This window comes from Coffea eugenioides, chromosome 2 (genome assembly GCF_003713205.1).
Source record: "Coffea eugenioides isolate CCC68of chromosome 2, Ceug_1.0, whole genome shotgun sequence".
In the NCBI taxonomy this organism is placed as follows: domain Eukaryota; kingdom Viridiplantae; phylum Streptophyta; class Magnoliopsida; order Gentianales; family Rubiaceae; genus Coffea; species Coffea eugenioides.
In genome coordinates, this window is record NC_040036.1 from 4199723 (window position 1) to 4221157 (window position 21435).

Consider the following 21435-nt stretch of genomic DNA (forward strand, 5'->3'; position numbering starts at 1 on the left):
GCACGAAAGGTCTTCTTGTCCTGTCCCTTCATCCTTCCCTTTTTCTTGGACTTCTCTATTTTAGATTGGAACGCTTGAGATCCAATGGTCCAAAGACTTGCAAGCCAAGATGAGGACCAATCCTGGTCCTTAAGGTTTAAGCATGTATTGTCTCATATCTTTCTTATCACGATGTACTAACGTGGGGAAATTGGTGGCCGGAATTAGGGGAGTAAAGGAATTTAATCTAATGGAACACTTTAGCATTTAAACTTATTTTATTAATTTTAATGAATTTGAAACTATGCTCAACATTAGTTTGTTTATTTACAACATAGATGCGTTTTTATCTAACCAAGGCTCAAATCGAGTTCGAGTAGATTAAACTTTTTTACACGTAAATTTCACTCGTATGCTAATAGAGTCAAGTTTGAGTCATATTTGACAATTTACCGAACACAAAATGCTATTTAACTTTAATTTGAATAGTTTGCGAAACCAAATTCAAATAACTCTTACCGACCCAAAGCTAATTCGAATATCAAGTAGTTTAGTTGATTTTTTAGTCTTTATTGGTGTATTGTTGCTTTTCAAGTGGATCCTTACCGAGTTAAACTCGATTCGAATATCCAGTGATTTAAGTATTATCAACTGACAATATATTTAAAATCAAACTTAGCCCTCACTAGTCTTGTAAGTGTCCAATATCTGCTCTCCCAACCCCGCCCCGCTCACCCCCATCATACTCGTTGCCAACACTTCCCCTTCTTCAAGTCTCCCCTTTTCCCTTCTTGCTCTCCATCAATATCTTTCAAACATTTCGTGATTGACTCAGTCATGATAACTTTAATCAATGGTAATTGCTTTTATAAGTCTTGAAAATGATGGAAAAAGTGGGATCAAAAGGAATATGGAGATAATTTAGAGAGAATCCATGCATGATTATCCCTACCATACAAGGAAGACTTCAAAGGTCTTCTTGTTCTGTCCCTTTATCCTTCCCTGCTTCATTGTCTTTCCTTTTTGAGATTGGAATATGGTCCAGGAAATTTAAAGCAATATTGGAATGTCTTAATGAGATTCACCATTTTTATCTTCTATGACTAATTTTTCTTAATGAATTTATAGAAAAGGGTAACTTGAGTATCTCTAGGAGATGAGCAGTAATTACCTCAGGTCTAAACCACAATCAGTCTATATAGATTGGGCTATTTATGTTGCAGTTCAGTATTAGACGAGAAGTGAGATTACTTTTGGCCAAAATTAGGAGAAGCATTTCAAGTAGTTTTGGACTAATTATTTTGATGGATTCTAAAACTTTATTAGCTCAAAAAGTTCAAGAATGTCCATGATAGCTTGCTTCATAGAAAAATACAAACACAAAATTGTAGGACTACATACCACGAAAGAAATTAATTTTGTTTCAAGAATCATTTCTAGTATACAACTGTTGATCATTTTATATCCTATATTAACACAAATTATTTTGCTTCGTAGAATTGGAAGAAACTTAAAAACTTATCATGCATATTAACATTCCAGCACTGATAAACAATAAGCAATGTAAGTTCCTCCACACTGGCTAAATGAAAATAATGTTAAAAAAAGAAAAACACAAAGCATGGGTTAACATTCCAAAGAACACTTGAAAAACTAAAACCTGGCCGGTCAATTAGCCACTTGACCTAGATAGACAGATTATGTTACGTGGAGTGTCTTTGCCACTAAGCTAGTTGGATGTGTATGTTAAATTTGTGCTCTTCTTCTATCTTCAGAATCTTTTTTCAAAAGTTTTTACACAGTAATTTTCCCTAAAACAATAAATTTGAAATATTTATCAACTCATCTAATGATCTTTTGTCATCTAAAACAATTTTTTACTTGTGTTTCAATGATGAGTTTTAAAAGGCTACTTTTGTTTGAAAATGCTAAAGACAACCATAGAAAATGGATTAAAATTCTTTTACAGTGACATCATTTGGTGTCCTTTTTTTAAATTCTAATTCTTGATGAATGTACTAGATTGAATCTACTACATTCATTAAGCATGAAGCATATAAGAGAGTCAACGGAAGAACCCAAAGAAGCGTTAAAAATGTATAATGAATTGATAAAGAGCATCAATAACAAAGTATTATTCCAATCGCTGATCGGCTATAAACAAAAGGACTTAAAATAAGACTCAAAACTTCGAACAAAAAGAAACTAATTGGAAAATACTATTGACTAAACAGAGAAAGTAATATGAAAAATGAGTGTTGTTTCTGTTGACAAGTGTATGTTCCAACGAATTTGCCTCTAGTTGAACACCTATCTTTGAGAAAATTCTAAAATTGTGATGGAAAAAAAAAGTTATTCTACAAGGGGGGCAATTTTTGAACTTAGTTCTAGCATTAGTGTCTTCGCATTTGTGAAATGCGAGTTCATAGACATCGCATTTCACAAATGCGAGGTTATTGTTCCGGAAAAAATGAGAAATGTTTTGGCAAAAAGTAAAAAAGACAACACAAAACTCGCATTTGTGGAATGCGAGGTGAGGTACCTCGCATTTTTCGAATGCGAGGTACTCAGTCTGAAACCCAATTCAAATATGTCTCCTAGCCAGCAGAAATTGGAGGTCACTTTCCCTTCTCTTTTGCTAAGGTAGACACCAGTCCAAGCATCTCAGTTCTCCGCCATTGCCATTGTAGACGAAATCGCTCACATCTCGGCAGAGGAAATCCCTCACATCTTTGTCGTCGGAAGCTGTCCGCTGAAACCAAGCTGTCCCATTTCTGCCAAGCTGAAACCAAGCCGCGCATCTCCCCCCTCCCTCCCAATTTGCCATAAGAGGTATGAATTTATCTTTTTTTTTGTTTGTCAGTTTGTTTGTTGTTTTCTGGGATTTTTGTTTTGCTGAATTGAGCTGGCTTTTCTGCTTTGGCAATTTATTAATTGTTCTTGTTCTTTCGATTTGTCTCGTATTAGCTTGCCATGCTTAGTCTGACAAGCCCTTAATGCCTAATGTTTTCGGCAGTCGCATTTACTAGTTGGGCAGACATCCGATCAATTTTTATGTGCTGGCAGGGAGTGTAGTCCACTTTTAAGGGGAGATTTTGTCAAAATTTTTTTTTTAAAAAAGTAATTACAATAAAATTTGTTAATCATAATAAATATATATTTTTCAAAATATATATATAATAAAAAGTAATTTTTTCAAAATATATATATTTATTAATCATAATAAATTACAATAAACAAATAAAATTTGGAAATGATTATTATGTTGGATCTTTATTTTTGCATTTATAGCAAATTATATCTTGTACTCTATAAGATAAATAATCACGTAATAATCATTTGATAAAGGGTTAAATGCAAAAAACCCCTATAAACTATATACCCAGTTGCAGTTTATCCCCTAAACTATAATAATAGGCATTTTGCCCTCTTGAATGATATGTTTGGACAAATTTACCCCTTTTAATGTATCCTATTTGTTAATTTTCTTTTTAAATTCTTCCTTTTTTTCTTTAAACATTGTTTAAATAAGTAGACTAGATTAGTCAAAATTTGTTTATTTCTTAATTTCGTAGGTCAATATTTTATACAAAAAATCTATGTGAGTAAAATTTTTTTTTCCCAAATGTTGAATTCAATGTCATTTAAGAAATTTAACTTTTCAAATATTTAATAACAAAATAGAGAAATTGATTAATCAATTATTAGTAGTATTAATAACAAAAAAATAAACTACTATTGTTGCTCATTCTTATTTTTTATTTCACTACAAATAATAATTGCTAACTTTTCTTTTTTATGTGGTATATAATATGTTGCTTTTATTATAAGTAGTTGAGTAACTACGAATTCTTAATTAGTTTATAGGTACTTAAATTATTGCATTACTAGATTAATACACTTTACAAAAATTGTTGACTTACTAGATTAATACACTTTACATAGTTTTGTACTACTAATTCTAATTTATTTTTTCCAAGATAGGGATTGTTTTCTTTCATATGTCTATAGAAAGACCTCTGCGAGTGTCTCTTTATTGGGGAGGTAAAATACACTATGAAGATGGGTCAATTTGTTACTTGCCTCGTACCTCCAACCGTACATTCTCATTACGGCATAGAATTGGATATGATGAGCTGGTGAATAGAATTTATCAATACATGGGGGTCGATAGGGGGCTGTTCAAGTTGAATTTATTTCTCCGCCAACCTTGTGGCCGCATTTCTTATAATGTCTCCCCAGTGGTGGATGATGAAACTCTGGAGATAATGTATGATGTTTGGAACGAAATTGTCCCATACATCGCCGAACTTTATATCGAGAAGGAGGAAATAGTCCAAAATCCTCGAGTCAGTAGCACATTCATTCCACCAACTACCAATATTGGTCTGATGATGTCGCTTGTCCATGCATGCATGGATCCAACAAGGTATCAATCCTACTCTAGTACAGTGGTACCAGAGACAGCATCGGTATCACAACTACCACATGGGGATTGTGTTAGGGACTTGGTAGAGCCACGGTTCACGTCAGGCTTAAGGACGGATGTTGAATATGTTCAAGGCCTTGACTCGATTCAAAGTTTTAGAGATCCCGAATCACCGAATCATGTGTCTTCTTATGGCTTCGATTCCACTGCCGGTCCAAGTCATTGTAACACATTGGTAGATGATGATTTGGAAAATGATGTAGAAGATGTAGAAGAATCTGAGTCGGTAGATGTGTCAGGCAGTGACTCAGATGACGAAAATGAAAGACGTGGAGTCCACCAGGATCTCGAGAACCAACAGCCTTTTGCTGCATCTGGCAACCTTTCGTATGCTCCACGAGGATTCGAATTCTTCTCTAACCTTGGAAACATAGATGATGACGACCAACTTACTGATGAAAGTGAGTTGGAGCGCATTGTGACATTTAGTGAGGATAATAATCACATATGTCTACATATGAGATTTGAGAGCAAACAACAGCTGAGCAGGGCTATTAGAATGTGGTCTATCAATCATAATAGAGAGTTCAGGGTTGTTGAGAGCAAGAGTAACACTTGGGTTGCCAAATGTAAATCTGTATTTGAAAGGAGCACTACCACTGCGGCCGACGTATCGTATCCTCCATGTGACTGGTGTGTCCGAGCAGTGAAAAAAAAGACTCATGGATTGTGGCAAATAACCAAATGGGTCAACGACCATAATTGTGTTGGTGATTTGATGAGTAATAGCAATGCTAGCCTTACATCTTCGGTTATTGCTAGACACATAGTTCGTAGCATTGAAAATGATCCTGGGTTTAAAGTAAAGAATATAGTAAGCCATGTTAAGGGAGTTTTGAAGGTGGATGTCTCTTATAAAAAGGTTTGGTACGGCAGCCGCAAAGCTATTGAACTTATATTTGGTTCTTGGGATGCCAATTTTGCTGAACTACCAAAATATGTTGATGCACTTATGCAGTCAAATCAGGGATCTGTGATCAGGTGGTTGCAACATTCTGATAGTACGAATCGTGTGAAGATATTTAAGTATGTCTTCTGGGCTTTTGGACCGACTATTGATGCATTTCACATGTGTCGACCTGTTATATGTGTTGATGGCACTCATTTGCGTGGCGAATATAAAGGCAAACTACTTGTTGCAGTTACGCAAGATGCCAACAACAAGATTATTCCGATAGCCTATGCCATTGTCGACGAAGAAACTATTTCTAGTTGGTCTTGGTTTATGGAACAACTAAGATACAATGTGGTCCGTGATCGGTATCCTATTTGTGTCATTTCGGATCGGCATAATGGTATCATCCATGCCATGACACATTCTGACTATTGGTAAGAACCTTTGGCCTTTCATAGATTTTGCCTACGACACGTTAGGAGTAACCTAATGACTCACTTCAAAGGCTTGCACTTTAAAAGGTTGTGTTGGGCAATGGGAAGAGTCAGACAATTGCGCAAGTGGCGGGCATTCATACGAGAATTGAGGAACATGTTTCCAGATGCATGGACTTATTTGTCTAACATTGGAGCTGAAAAGTGGTGTCTAACACATGACGGTGAGAACCGTTGAGATATTCTTACAACCAACATATCCGAAAGTTATAATAATGTACTTAGAGGAGCACGTCATTTGCCTATCCGAGTTTGTATTGATATGACATTTCATCGGACAGTTGAGTTGTTTAAAACCAGAAGAGAGGATGCTAGACATTACCGTAATCCATTTCCTCCAAAGATATGGCGGCGGTTTAAGAATTCAGACCTGAAAGCGGGAATCCACAGGGTTGTTGAGTTCGATGGCTCATCGGGGGTGTACAAAGTTGTGATTGGCCGACGTGTGGATGGCAAAGGGGGTAATACACAAACGGTCAAGTATTTTGATAAAACATGCTCTTGTGGTAAGTGGTAGTGCTACAGACTTCCCTGTTCGCACGTGACGGCCGTGTGCAGGCATCGAGGTGATAATCCTGGAGCACTTGTAGATCCCCAATTTACAAAAAGACGGTGGGCGGTGCAGTATTCAGGAAAGTTTAGCCCTTTGTCACATCCGGATACTTGGCTCCAACCAGATTGGGAGCTACGGGCAGATAGTAGTAAATATGTTGCACGTCGGGCGGGAAGGGTACGAGCTAAAAGAATTCGGAATGAGATGGATGAGAGAGACCCAGAGGAACCAAGAAGATGTACAAATTGTCATCAATCGGGTCATAATAGAAGAAATTGTCCAAATTTTAGAGCTTGACATCATCCGTTTTAGGGATAGGAACCAGTGTACTCCGATATCTGCCATTTTTTGGATTATGGAATTAATATGATTTATGAGATACATTTTGTTGATCAATATTTTACTCGTTATATTTTTGTGTCGTTTTTAGCAGTTCTCTATTTAAAGTGTTGCATTAGTTTTAGAAACTCATATTCCACTATTCAAATGTGTGTAGCCTTATATGTTATATAATGTATTTGCAACTATTATTTTCTGTATGACCGATATTCCTACACAAGCAGCCTTGCATCCGGGCCCATTTGTGTATGATATTATCTCAACAGGCACTGCACACCGGGCACATTCTATATTTCACGGGCACATTCTAGGTGATCAGTTTGATGTCAGACGATGTGATAGGTATTTTTGGGATCATACACCTATCCCTGAGACTGTTCGGTATTATATTCGATTGGCTGGCTTTGAAGGGGTGCTTGACTGTGGATATATGATGCTCGATCATGTTTTGATCACTAGTTTAGTGGAGCGATGGCGGCCCAAGACTCATACATTTCATCTTCCCGTTGGAGAGACTACGGTTACCTTACAGGATGTAGAGGTTCTGTGGGGTCTACCCATAAATGGTCCTCCAGTTATAGGGATAGATACATCTCATAGTGTTCAGGAGTGGAGGAATTTATGTGAGGAGTTGATTGGTTTTTCTCCAACGATGTCAGATTTTGATGGGCAACGGCTCAAATTGGGGTGTTTATCTAGAGTATTAGATACAGAGTTGGCACCCGATGCTTCGGATGTCCAATGTAGACAGCGGGCCCGCGTATACCTGCTCCTGATATTAGGCGGTCATTTATTTTCAGATAAGTCCGGTAATAAAGTCCTGCTGTTGTATATGCCATTACTACGAGATTTGGAAACTGTTGGGCAATATAGTTGGGATAGTGCGATATTAGCAATTCTGTATCGATCATTGTGTAGCGCCACATCTCCCTCTAGATCGGCCATTGCGAGACCATTAGTTTTGCTTCAGGTACATTTGCCTCATTCAATGTGTCTAAATTTAACTCTAGAATTATTACATGGTCAATTAATATATTCAAATATAATTTAATTACAGCTATGGGCGTGGGAATGTATACCAACAATGCGCCCTGATCGAGTGCAGCCGTTAGAGCACTATCCTGGTCCATATGGAGCTCGGTATGTATATCAAATATATTTCTATAATACTAATACGAATCGACTGTCTCCTTTAAGACACAACATTCGGAATTCGTTCCCGCAGGTGGAATGTTCAATTTGATGTACACAGAGTGGCAAGACATGTTGTATCTATATTTCGAGATCAGTTGACGAGCTTACATGCCCAAGAGGTACACTAACTATCCTTTGATGTCATTGTGATTGCTTTTTGCCGTTATATCTGAGTAAGATACTTAAAATTTTCATATATGTTGGTTGTATAGCAACAAGATTATGCTTGAGTATCGTCAAAATGATTTGATTGGCAGGGAGTTTTCGTCCAATTATAGGGGAGATGCTGCCCAAATTTTCTAAATTCTAAGTGTAGTGGAGGATAATTATTGTGCATTTATTGTATGTATGTCATTGAATAATTATTGGTCTTGCAGTTCATACGGCATCCATACTCGGACGATATTCTCGCTTCTCTGCCTGCATATTGTACTGCAAGACGCGGTAGAGTATTTGCTTCAATTTGTTGATTGTTGGCAGGGAGTTTTGTCCTTTTACAAGGGGAAACTCTGCCGAAATTTTTTTCAAATTACTTTCCAACATTTTTTGAAATGTATTTTCAAGGAATTTAGATTGCTTTTAATATGCATTGATCTTGTTCTTGATATAGGTACCATGGTCCGCACAAGAAGGGCTATTATTCGCACTCCTTCCCCCTCTTCAAGCGAGGAGCGCACTCCCTCACCTGAGGAGTCACCAGTGAAGGAATCCCCTTCACCTGAGTCGCCTCCACGCTCACGGCGTAAGACATCGTCCACGAGCCGTGGCGAGCCACTTCCTGACTACGATACCACTCGTTTCACCTCGCTCGAGAATCAACAGTGGTACGAGGCCGGTTTGGACAAAGAAATCATTATTGAAAAATATTTGGCACCGGAGATGGATGACCACTACAAGGTCTCCACGGCATTCAAACATCTTGGATGGGAAACTATCCTTAATTTGCCGAAGCATTACTACCCCAATCTGGTCCGGGAGTTCTACGCCAATGTGGAAAACAAACAGAGTCACAGTGGCAACCTCATCGTCTCGTGGGTTCGAGGTAAAAGAGTGGCTCTAAATCGGGATACAATCGCCAAATTCATCAAACTCAAAGATGAAGGAGAAGATGTTAAATTGATCAAGGAGTTCAAGGCACGTGATCCATGGCAAGTGGGAGAGGCCGTGGCACGTCTTAAGGGTCAATACCGTGAGCGAGGAAGTACGAAAAAACTCACGGTATACGCCGACTCCTTCGAGCATCGGTACCACCTGATCGTCTATCTTTTTGCCTTTAATGTGGTGCCGAAAAGGAGTGGAAAACGGGAGCTCCGCAATAGTGACTTATACTTTCTGGATAAGATGATGCATGGAGTGGGTAGACAGTTGACCGGTATTCCTCTACCCAGCATCATCATCAGCTACATGTGGACTACTGCTGGAATGAGGGCTGGCGAGACCTGCTTCGGATTTCCTCGACTGCTCTCCCATCTTTTTGAGAAGCTCAAGGTTCCTCTTGGAACCGAGCAGGCCATTGTCACTAGGTTCATCGAGGAGGTCAGTGTTTCGATACTCAAATCCTTGGGTATCCCTACTGATTTTGGAGCTGCTCTGGTTCGAGACACTGGAGAGGCTTCGACTTCTGCTCAGCCTCCGCCTCACACTGAACCACAAGCGAAAGCTCAAGAGACGGAGGCACAACAGAGTCTTCCTCATCCCGTTCTACGACCACCACCTCCGCCGCGATCCAAGTGGCAAGAGCTTCTCAATGCTATTTCCTGTATGGAGACATGAGTCATCGAGCGCATTGACCAGACGGAGCGGATGATGACTGAGCGACTCGACAGACATGATCGCCGTCTTCGTGCGATCGAGAATCATTTCCATATCCGCCGGTCACCTACTCCGACACTTCAGCATGAGGAGGGGCATATTGGTATTTCACATGGTCCTCATGGAGTTGAGGAGGTAGTAGACCCTCGTTCCGAGCAGCCATGAAGATTTTTAGCTGATTACATCCGTTGTTGCTTTATTTTTCTTTTATTGGGTTCGGTATAAACATTGTAGTTTTCTTTTGGGATCTCCTGTGCTACTTATGATTTTTTGTACTCTTTTGTTTCATGGTGGACAGAATTTTGATGACCGTGAGGATTAATGGCTTCACACTGAATCACCACTTATTTTGAGGGAAGTTTCAGTTTCTTTAACCTTCCTCTACAATGAGGACATTGTAGCTTTTAAGTGTGGGGGAGGGATTACTTGATCTTATGGGTAATTGTGTCTTGAAATGCATGATTTTAGTTGTCTATGGCTTAAAAATATTGGAATTATATTTGGAAATATTGTCATGAGGTTAATTTTCTTGAAATTGAGGTTGTTGGCAGGGAGTTTCATTCATTTTTATGGGGAAACTCTGTCAAAATTTTTCTAAAATATTTTTCAATATTTCATTGCAATTCTTTCAATTAAATGGCCAAAATGTTCAATTTTAAGTGTCTAATTCTTCCATTAGATAAAATGTTATATGTATTTTGGAAAAGTTTAGTCCTTATTTGATTTGGAATTAGTCATTATGCAATTAGGATTTTTATATTTTAGAAAGTATATTTGGCTAAATAAGGAAAATTATGCTTAGAATTTTGCATGTTTAATGATATTTTTCATTTTTACTTAATTTTATAAGTAAGTGATTGATATAGTCAAGACAAGGCCAGATTCTTCCTTTGATTATGCTTAGAGAGAAAAGAAAAAAAAATTATTGTTAAAAAAAAAAAAACAACCTATTCCAATTATTCACATACTGAGTAACCGGGGGTTGGCATTTATAAATGTCGACATTCGCATAAAAAAGGTATTGGAATTAAGAGTATGCTTCGCAATTTGAATAAGTGAAATGTTGAGTAACCGAAAATCTTCACCTAAAAGTGTCGATTTTCGCGTAAAAAGACATTTCTACTATTTAAGTAAAATGAAGTATGAATAAATCTCTCTTAGTTATGAAAATTTTATGGTTATGGGATGAGGAAGGCCATAGAAATGACTATGTGATTTACTTATTTGTGAAATTAGGATAAAACGAGAGATTGAGTTGAATTTGTTGAATTAAGGCATAATTATTTTTATTTAATTGAATATTATGAGTATTTAATGTAATCTGAGAAATGACACAATGATTGGTTTCTAGGTGTTGAGGAATTAAATTTGACAAAAGTATATATATTGTTTTATCTCTTGGATCATTGTGGTAGCTATGTGTGCAATTGCTTGAGAACAAGCAATGATTCAAGTGTGGGGGAATTTGATAAGAGAATATTTAACGTATATTTTGTACAAGTTTGGCATGAACTTTTGGTATGTTTTGAGAAGATTAAAGCCATATTTGAACTCTTTTGGTGATAATTGCTTAAATATTGCTTAAGTGTTCAAAACTTGATAAATGAGTGGATTAATGCATTAGTTTTGTGAAATTGTGAAGGTTATTGAGGTATGAAATTCATGCACAAGTTGAAAGAAATGTAAGGACCGTCCAGAGGATAAAGTACACAAGAAATTAGGAGCAAAAATGAAGAGAAAGGAGAAGAACTGAAAAACTGGAAAAACACCAGCAGGGATCCAAGCTCGGATCCGTGTGAGTAACGAGCCGATCCGAGCCCTCGTCTGTACTTCTGGAGCAGTGTATCCGAGTACAAACGATCCGAGCTCGGATCCATAAAAGAAAGGCCTCAGATCCTAAAAATCCGAGCTCGGATCCATTTTCACCCCCTCGGATCTGTCTCTCTCTTCAGCAAGTGACATTTGTGAAATGCGAGGTCTGCTTTTTTTTTTTTTTTTTTTTTTTGAATTTCGGTGGTGGAAAAATTCAGGGAGACTTCGCATTCAGCAAATGCGAGCTAAAAGAACTCGCATTTGCTAAATGCGAAGACCCCAAGGATAGAAAACCATACACAAAATGCCCCCTTTGTACAATTTTTTTAAAAATCATCATAATTTTAGAAATTTCTCCCTATCTTTAGCCTTTGTTATTTAAAAATTTTTTTGAGATGAAAACTTTATCTCCTCATATACTCCTCAACCGATCCATCACTTTTTCCATCCGAAAACTAAAATTTGAATCTTAATCTATTAAGTTACTAAATTGTTAAGAACTAAATTTGATACATTAGAATGTATATCACATTAAGTGATAAGTGAATAGTTTATTACTTATTGTTTGGAGCAAATTTTGTCTAGAAAATTCAATGCCACTTAATTAATTCAAATATTAATTTTTTATTATCAAACGTGTCTTAACATATTAAGATCTGAACCAATTAATTATAAATGCTAAATGGAATTATCGAATAGGGCCTTAATCTTTATTATTCTGTTAATTGACCAATGGGTTTCATTATCTTTGGCGTCTTTTTATTTTAGGGTCAAACAATATGCACATGGATGGGTTTTAGATAATGTTTTAAAACCGAAGTTGTACCTCACAGTTTAGCTCGGAATTATTTAGAAATTTCAAAAAATTTCTTACTAACTTCCATGTTTCTTATCGCTAATTCATTTTTAAATTGCTTATCTACATAGTAATTTGATTTTTTATGACTTTCCAATACTTATTCATAAATTTACAATTATTTTTTTTGTTTATAATGTTAAACTAAACTTAGTTCTTTTATTTTTTTTTCTTTTTATTTTTGCCTCATGTTTGGTACAATGTAATTGTCTTCGTTGCTTTTGGGTTTGTTGTCATTGTCAAAATAGATTTATTCAATCTATATTTCATGTTTTTTCAAATTTTGAGCTATTTTCATCAATGATGAACCAAAGTATTCTAATTCTAACACGCTGATGAACTGCATATGGATTCACAGGATTCATTTAGTAGCTTATATGATACTAAAAATAACATATTAATTATTTATGACATATTTATGATGTCATTTTATAACCATGGTCCTACAGGAATCTATATCTATATAAATTTGAGAAGGGATTTTTAGTATGGTTAAACCAGAATGCTTCCAATTAACACTTCATTCTTTTTTTTATATATAGAATTTTGATTTTTTAAAAACTTTTATATATCCTTTCATGCCTTTTGAATTCAAAATGTAAGAAGTGGCTCCACTTACAGAGGAATTTGGTTTGAAATCTATTAATGTGCGGTTAAATAGAAAGGAAACATCACCAAACCTCACCAAGCCTACTAAAAAGCAACAAAATAAATAATAATATTTTACCCTTCAACTTAGTAACTCTAATTAAGAGGGCAAATTATATAGAAAATCAAAAGAAAATAATATTCATTGGTCGTGGATGTAAAAATATCAAGAATGATACTCTTCATGAAAGCTAAATTATGAAATCACTAACTAATAAGCAAAGTACTACTAGCTTTTAGACATGGAAAATTTTGTTTGAAATCTTTATTTTTGACAAAAATAATAGTAAAAACAACACCAATTCTACCAAAAATTGAAAAATAACAATGGGAAAAATATTGACCATTTGACCCTAAACTATATTTACTTAATTTATATATATCTGATCCAAATTTGAGCCTAATTAAATTTGAATAAGAGTACAAAATCCAAAGTGAAGACTAGCTATAGGTATTATTGATTATATTAGTATTCTTATCATTTTCTTCATATGTAAATATGTAACTGCTATTCATTTTTATATACATTTCTTTGTAGTAGTAGTTGAGGTATTATAAGATATATCAATTTTTGGTTTGCGTTTTCAAATACCAATACTATACTGTAAAAATGTTAAACTAAAATTGCAGGTTATGATTTTCTTTTGCTTCAAATTTTATTTTTTTAATTTTATTTTGAAAGTACAAATATAAGTATATTTTAAGTGTAAACCAAATTGCAAGTTATGGAAATATTTTCATTCACTTCAAATTTTAACTCTTCAATTTGGGGGATGAATATGAATTTAACTTCTCATTTGAAAATTTGAAATTATTCAATTCAAAATTTATATGAAAAACAACTAAATTTGGTGTTTTTATACTTTTGTATTGAATTTTCATTTTTATATTTTACTCACCAAATTCACTTTATAATAGTGTAACATTGACAATATGTTAAGTTATATTTTGAATAAAAAATGAAAAAAATTGAGACTTTCAAACCAATAGATGTGAAAAATGTCGATCACAATTACTACAAAAGAGAAAATGTCAACAAACATAGAGCATGTTATATACATATGTTGAGCATACACTTCTTTGAAATTTTTAATCTTTTTCATGTACTCTATCATGTACTGTGATGTATAAGTATATATTATTATTATTATTTTGAATTGAAATATAAATCCGTACATAGCACAGCTCAAAATGCTAGTGTACTAAAACCAAAGGTTTGAATTTGATTTATCTCCCATTTATAAACTAATTGTTAGCAAGGATTGAAGAGCACTGGGCATTTGCAGTCTGGAAACTTTAAGGAAAGCAGCTCTTCCAAAAGCAGTTGGGCTAGACGCATCTGGCAAAATCATGTAGCTGGAGGACTCTGATCTCGCTTTTCATCTTGTGGATTGGTTGAATGGATAAATTGGGCTTCTTCACGTGATATTAATCTGGTTGTAGTATTGGTGTATTTAATTTATCATGCTACCAAAAAACATACCCATTCTAACCTCATATGGAAATACTGTCATTTCGTCAATAACTGCACTCAAAATAATAGACAAACTAAAGGAGTTTACTTGGAATAAAAAAGTCCATTAAGACTGAAGACAATGCGATGGAATTATTACTTACAAGGATGATAGTATTACGATACATTTCCAAAATCTTGCTTTGCCCCCTATACTAGTTCTGGTTTCAATTCCATAAACACTATTAGCTATGCAGATTTTATTTTTACATAGAATACATGCTCTGCATCATATCATCTTCTGCTGATGTCTGATTGTGCTATGTAGGGGAAAAAAAGTGAGGCACTGCAGTCTGCATTTAATAGGAGGCAAGAAACCTGCAAAAACTCAAAAACATCATCCAAGTTCTACATATCTGATGCATCTATTAATTTAACAAGAAAAGAAATGGAAAAGAGACTCATATGGCCACGGTTAATCACAAAGAAGTTACTTGGATGGTTCACGAGTTGACAATAACCTGGAAATAAACAGCATTGTTGGCCTACATTGAGGATCAGCATGTAGATTTTCTTGCTAGTTTGAAAATGGATATTAGGATCTTTTCAGTTTCTTGATTGGGATATAGAAGTCTTTGGTCGAGCAAGTCTTTGAGTTCTACGCCTTCAAGATTTGAAGACATCAGATTAGTAATCAAGTCTCCAGGATGCTTTCCTTTGATTATTTCCATTGTCAGGACCCCAAAACTATAAACATCACACTTTCATTAACTTTGATTGTGTAGGCAAATTCTGCAAGATAAGTTGGAAAATCATAATATGTGATTGCAGTTGCACTTGAAAAAATTCACCAACGGGTGCAAAGGCACCTGTCTGGTCTAGATCGGTGGTAGTTCAGTCCCCTCCGAATTCTCCTTTGACCCTCTTGAATTCACCTCTTCCCCTTAATGTAGAGTAGAAATAGGAGTAGAAGTAGGTTTAGAATTTATCTTGTCAACAAAAAAAAAAAAAAAAAAGTAGTAAAAATAATGTTAGGATACATCACCCATGCTTGTTTTTAAACAAATTTGAGGTTGGGCCCTTGTTGGCAAAGGTCCAATGGGCCCTTGTTGTATTTTCAAGACATTATGACGTTTTATCTCATTCTGTCTCAACGTCAGGATAGCCCTAAGATTTTGAAATTATTCTTGACATTGGAGTTTAGGCGTAAATGCGTCTAATCAACTGGAATATTTTAATGTTCAAACTCATTTGTTTGTAAATTGTGTTTAATCTTGACTTATTTATTTACCACGTCAAATTTAAACAAGTTTTTATTGAATCAAACTCGAGTCGAGTTAGAGTAGTTTGAATTTTTTAGAACTTAAATAAGTTTTTATCGAATTAAACTCAAGTCGAGCTACTTGAGTCAAACTTGAGTAGTTTGAATATTTTAGATGTAAGTTTCACTTTTATGATAACTAATATAGGAGTATGTGGGTTGCACGCTGTAGGTGCTACATTTTTTTTATACTTGTTCAATTGTTCATTCTCTTGAGATTAATTAAAAGAAAATTTAACTGTTTAAAAGTGTTGTTTTGATAACAATCTTCACATTTAATGACACATGTAAAAGACTTTTGTAGTTTTTTAAACTAAACTTAATTAGTTGTCTGTCCTAGTAAGAATCTTAGAAAAGCAATATAGAATTAATTTGGAAAATAAAGAAGAAGAATTTATTGAAGGGAAAAGAAAGGAAAAGCTCTTCATTAACATGCCAATGAATATGCATGTTGAGCCTCTTATTGTTTAAATATTTTGACTATCAATGGTGTCATTTAAATATTTTGTTCCAGGATTATCAGGCATGTTTAACAAAATTTTATATAACAAATTTAAAGAATTTAAGATACAAATTACAGAGTCATACTGTTTCTTTTCACATCATTACATTTTGTGATATCTGTTTAATTAAGGTTAATTTCATATGAACTCTAATTAATGCAATTGTAATTCATTTTACTTGTACTTTTATACTACAAGAATTTTGGTCTTCAATGACAACTACTTTTCGTCACAAAAAAGCAAAAAGTCGTCACTGATGACTTTTATTGACAACATTTCGGTTGTCACAGAGTCGTCACTGAATCTCCGTCGGTAAAAGTATACAGTGACGACTTTAAAGTCGTCAGTGAATAAAAACTTTTTTATGACAAGATATGTTGTCAATAAAAGCTACAAATTTAGTGACGACATGCTTTCTTGTCAATGATGCATGAAGCAACATAGTCAGTGTATATATTAATTAGTGACAACTTTGTTGTCAATAAACCCCTTATCAACTGTGACAACAACTTCTTATCAATGAATAGTTTTGATTCAGTGACAACAACAATTGTCAATAAAGACAACCTGCTTGAGAAATGCTACTCATTTACAACACCTTGCAATGTGTAGTTTGATGATTTTCCTACTACAATAATATCTAAAAAATGAAAACATCAGCAATGTTTAATAAATAACAAACGTAGACACCCGTTACAATAGGAAATGCCATAATAACATATTAAATATTCAAATGTCATAAATAAGTGCAACATCACACTACAAATAGTTTGTTAAGTTTCAATAGAGCAAAATTTGCCATATAAGTCAAGGCTACACTAAAAAACAATTCCAAGTCCCAAAACATTTTCCGTGCTACCGAAACATTTTCTAAACTTAAGATAGCACTATAACCATAGTTTTTGAGTCGACACGTAAGCCGTACTGCTAATCTTCCAAACCTCTAAAATGAGCAATATATCTGCAATAAAATAGTAAAGTTATTAGTAGATGATAGAAAAATTAAAACAAGGAAAATTAGTTAAGGAGTCACCAAAAAATAAAGTGAATCATTTGTTTTAAGTCTCATCTAGATAGTGGCTATACAAAGAGTAGAAAAAGAGACATTATATGGGTAGTTCGGAAACAGAGTCTACTAGAGGATGGAAGTTTAATAACATTCATTAAGAGCCAAGGATTATATGGGCAGAATTGTTCCACTTCTTTATTTTAATATTAAGATGTCAAAGGACAGCAACAAACGATTCCACATTTATGAGAAACAACTTTGCAAACTTCACTGTGTTTTAAACCAAAAGTAGTCTTTGAAGCTTTGAATGTCATAGGATTTCATATATCTAAAAATATGTAACTATACATAAGGTCTAATAAACAAGAAAAAGCAGCCTTATCACCTACCAAGCACTTTTGAGGCTTGATACTACAAGTTAATATTGTCACCTACCAAGCACTTTTGAAGGATACTAATTTGTCCATTACTTGAGACATGAATCCAACTACTGCCTACAAGAATAGTGAATCAGCATATACAGCAACAAGATAAAAAGCAAGTCCAAGCACCGTACACATGATTGCAAGTTGGCTAATTGAAGAGACAAATTGGATATCCTAATAGCTGGAAGCTATAAGAGCTACACCTAGCGCCAAAAAGTCAAACTTTATCCGAGTCCATGTTAATAGTAACCTGTGGACTTATTGCCAGAATAATTACTTTTAAGACTCCAACAGTGGCAGGGGGAGAGAAAGTGCTACTACAAGAAGCAGAAACATATTCAAAACTATCATCTTTTAACTAAAGTGAGTTAGCAACTAGTGTTCATTAAGCACATTTGTCAATATCATAATTATGCAGACACAATACTTTGGTTAGGATACACAGGAATGTCAAAGCCATTATTTACAAGTGACAAATCACATACAACAAATTGTAGTGACCAAACTTGTAATTCATTGTTTGAAAACCACAAATTGATTACCAAAAAACATGAAACAGTAATCATTTTCAAGATTTTTGAGACTTTAGGCAGGCAAAAGCAAGCCTGAGTCTTAAATACGTTTGGAATTTTTTTAATCTAGTTTTTCATTTTCTTGCCTGTACTCTGCTACCAATGGAACGCATTGCAAATTCCAGTAGTTCAAAGAAGTAGTACAACATACATGACTAATTTGTGCTGTGACATCTGCCAAAGATTGTCTTCATGACACGATTTTGTGCATTGACAGAATGATTTAGACTCATGCAGGACATATTTGCTTCATTTCGAATGTCTTTCCCTTGTTTTTCTGTCTTTAGTTTAGATAGAATCAGGATATCAACTAGCTTCACACTCAATTTTGTATCGCAAGTGGAGATTCTTCACCAAGATTCTACTCATTCTAAAGCACTTACCAAAAGATACTTCATATGAATTAAATATACATCATCAAAGCAGGCATTCAATCGAATTACTTGCCGCATGGGAAGTTTCTACTTCAATTTTAGCAGAGTCAATAGCACTTCAGAATGGATATTGCTTCAGAAAAATTAACACAGTAGAAGCAGAAAATGCAATAAACTTTAGAGATTCTTATGCAACCCAGCAAGTATTAACCATAAAACAGATAGAAGGCATTCATTCAAATTACTTGCTGCATGTGAAGTTTCTCCTTCAATTTTAATAGAGTCAATAGCACTTCAGAACAGAAATTGCTTCAAAAAAATTTGCACAGTAGAAGCAGGAAATGCAATAAACTTCAGAGGTTTTTACGCAACTCAACAAGTATTAACTGCACAACAGATAGAAATGAGACGTAATGTCAAAGTACTTACCACTTTCAACTCCATCAATCCATCAAATGGCTGATAAGTTGCTATTCCACTAATACTCATGTCCTGTCCCAATATTGATTCCTTGGCATTCTTTGCTAGCCATTCTTGAACCAAATCTAATGACAACTGGTACAATAAACAAAAAAAATCTTACAAGTAATTACACTCCATCCTTAAACTTAAAATCAGCATATAAACAAAAGCGAACATTTAAGTGCAACTATATATTGTTATTAATGAAAAATTCTGATTCAATGATAACTCTTTATCACCATGAAAATTGAAAATTTTCCTACAACAATTATATCTATAAATGGAAAAAAATGACAATGATTTATAATTAGCAAATGAATGCATCCATTGCATTACGAAATGTCAAAATATCATATAAGCATTCAAATATCATAATGAAGTTCAACAACACCCTATAGCCAAGGTTGCCAAATTTGTCAAATCTGGGACAACTTTTAAGAAGAAAGCCAAGAAGATCCGGACCAAAGTTACCTTCCATCGTCCTAAGACATTGAAAAAGGACGGGAACCCGAAGTACCCACGCATCAGTGCTCCTCCTAGGAATAAGTTGGACCATTATCAGATTCTCAAATATCCTTTGACTACTGAATCTGCCATGAAAAAGATTGAAGATAACAATACCATGGTATTCATAGTTGACATCCGTGCTGATAAGAAGAAAATCAAAGATGCAGTGAAGAAGATGTACGACATACAGATCAAGAAAGTGAACACTATGATCAGGTCTGATGGAACAAAGAAAGCATATGTTCGGTTGACTCCAGACTACGATGCTTTGGATGTGGCAAACAAGATTGGAATAATATAAACGAATTTAGTCATTGTTTTGTTCCGATAAAAGATACTGTCTTTTAAGTGTGACAATTTGCTAGGCTGTTTTGTCGTGAAAAAAAAATACCAAATTTCAACACAAGGGGGAATTTTTAACATCAGACAAAATTTCACTAAACCTTGCCATTTCCCAATTTCACTATATCTCTTGTAGTTCGGTTGCTTAGCTAAAATTTGCAATCCAATAAGAACCTCAATAATTAAAGCTGGACATTCAAAATCAGCCCCAAGGAAAATCAAAATCAGGCCCAAACTAATGCACCAAATTAGCTCAAGAAATAAGTACTACTATTAAACTTCAGCCTCAAAGGAATAATATAACAAGTTGATAAGGCAACAAGCACTACTATAACAAGTACTGATATAAGTACTGCTATGAACAATATAACCAGTTGATAAGACAATAAGCACAACACTAAAGGAAAAGCAACTTCAGTTCACTTGCTTAGCTAAAACATTCAAATAAACTAAACTAAACTAAACCAAAACAATCCAAACTAATGCACCACAGAGGATACAAGGTGTCAAGTATCATAACCAAAGTAACGTTGATCATGATATAAGGTGTCAAGTAGGAGCAATGTGTACCAACATAACTAGAATGTTTCTTTGCCATTTAAAAGCAAAAAACAACTTTCTTGTTCTAGATCTCTGAAATTACTTTTGCTGTTTGTCATGGTGTATTAATTCCATAGAAAACCAGCACCCCTTAATATTGTATTCCAATCAAACTAGTAAGTTAGGCAAGTGGCGGGACATTGCAAAACATTCACAATGAAATTTACTTCAAGAATGGCACCAAAAATGGGAACCATTCATGTGAAAAGAAAAGGTATTACCTCAAGGAATGCCTTCAAAACCCACATAAAAGTTAGTATTATTACTCCGTTAACAGAAAATCCAACCTACATCCAGCAAAAAGTTTGTGATTATATAGTATAAAATAATGCTATATGGAGAACAAACTACCATGTAAGACATGAAACTTAAATTCCAGGAAAGCAAGCAAAACAGATTTTACAAAGTACTTATTCTTACTCGAACTAGAAAACTACCATAAAGATCACCGTTGTGCAAGTTGATTGAGAATTACTTATATCACAAATAATATAGCAGTATCCTCTTGCACTAAGCTCTAGCACTCAAGCATCATCCTCTCTAGTCTAATTACTGAGTACGTAGTATAGCCTTTTAAAATGTTATGGAATTGTGAATCAAATTCTTCCAACTCCTGAAGAAACACCCACTACCAACTGCAAATGCCAACTTATAGCTCTAGTTCATAATTTGGCATGTGATTTGCAATTTGGCCGCAGGTTTACCATTCAAAATTGCACCTTTCCTCATTTAGTCGGAAACTTATCTCAACGCCATATCTACATGTGAAAGAAGATCTAGAACAGATACCATAGAA

General features: G+C 34.8%; 1 protein-coding gene across 1 annotated transcript; it reads left to right on the forward strand.

The window, feature by feature from the left end:
- Nucleotides 1-9749: 9749 nt before the first annotated feature.
- On the forward strand, nucleotides 9750-19998 carry LOC113763670 (60S ribosomal protein L23a-like). Its single transcript, XM_027307562.1, has 2 exons — nucleotides 9750-9858; nucleotides 19589-19998. The coding sequence occupies exons 1-2, from the start codon at nucleotides 9750-9752 to the stop codon at nucleotides 19996-19998; spliced, it is 519 nt and encodes a 172-aa protein (XP_027163363.1).
- Nucleotides 19999-21435: the final 1437 nt, after the last annotated feature.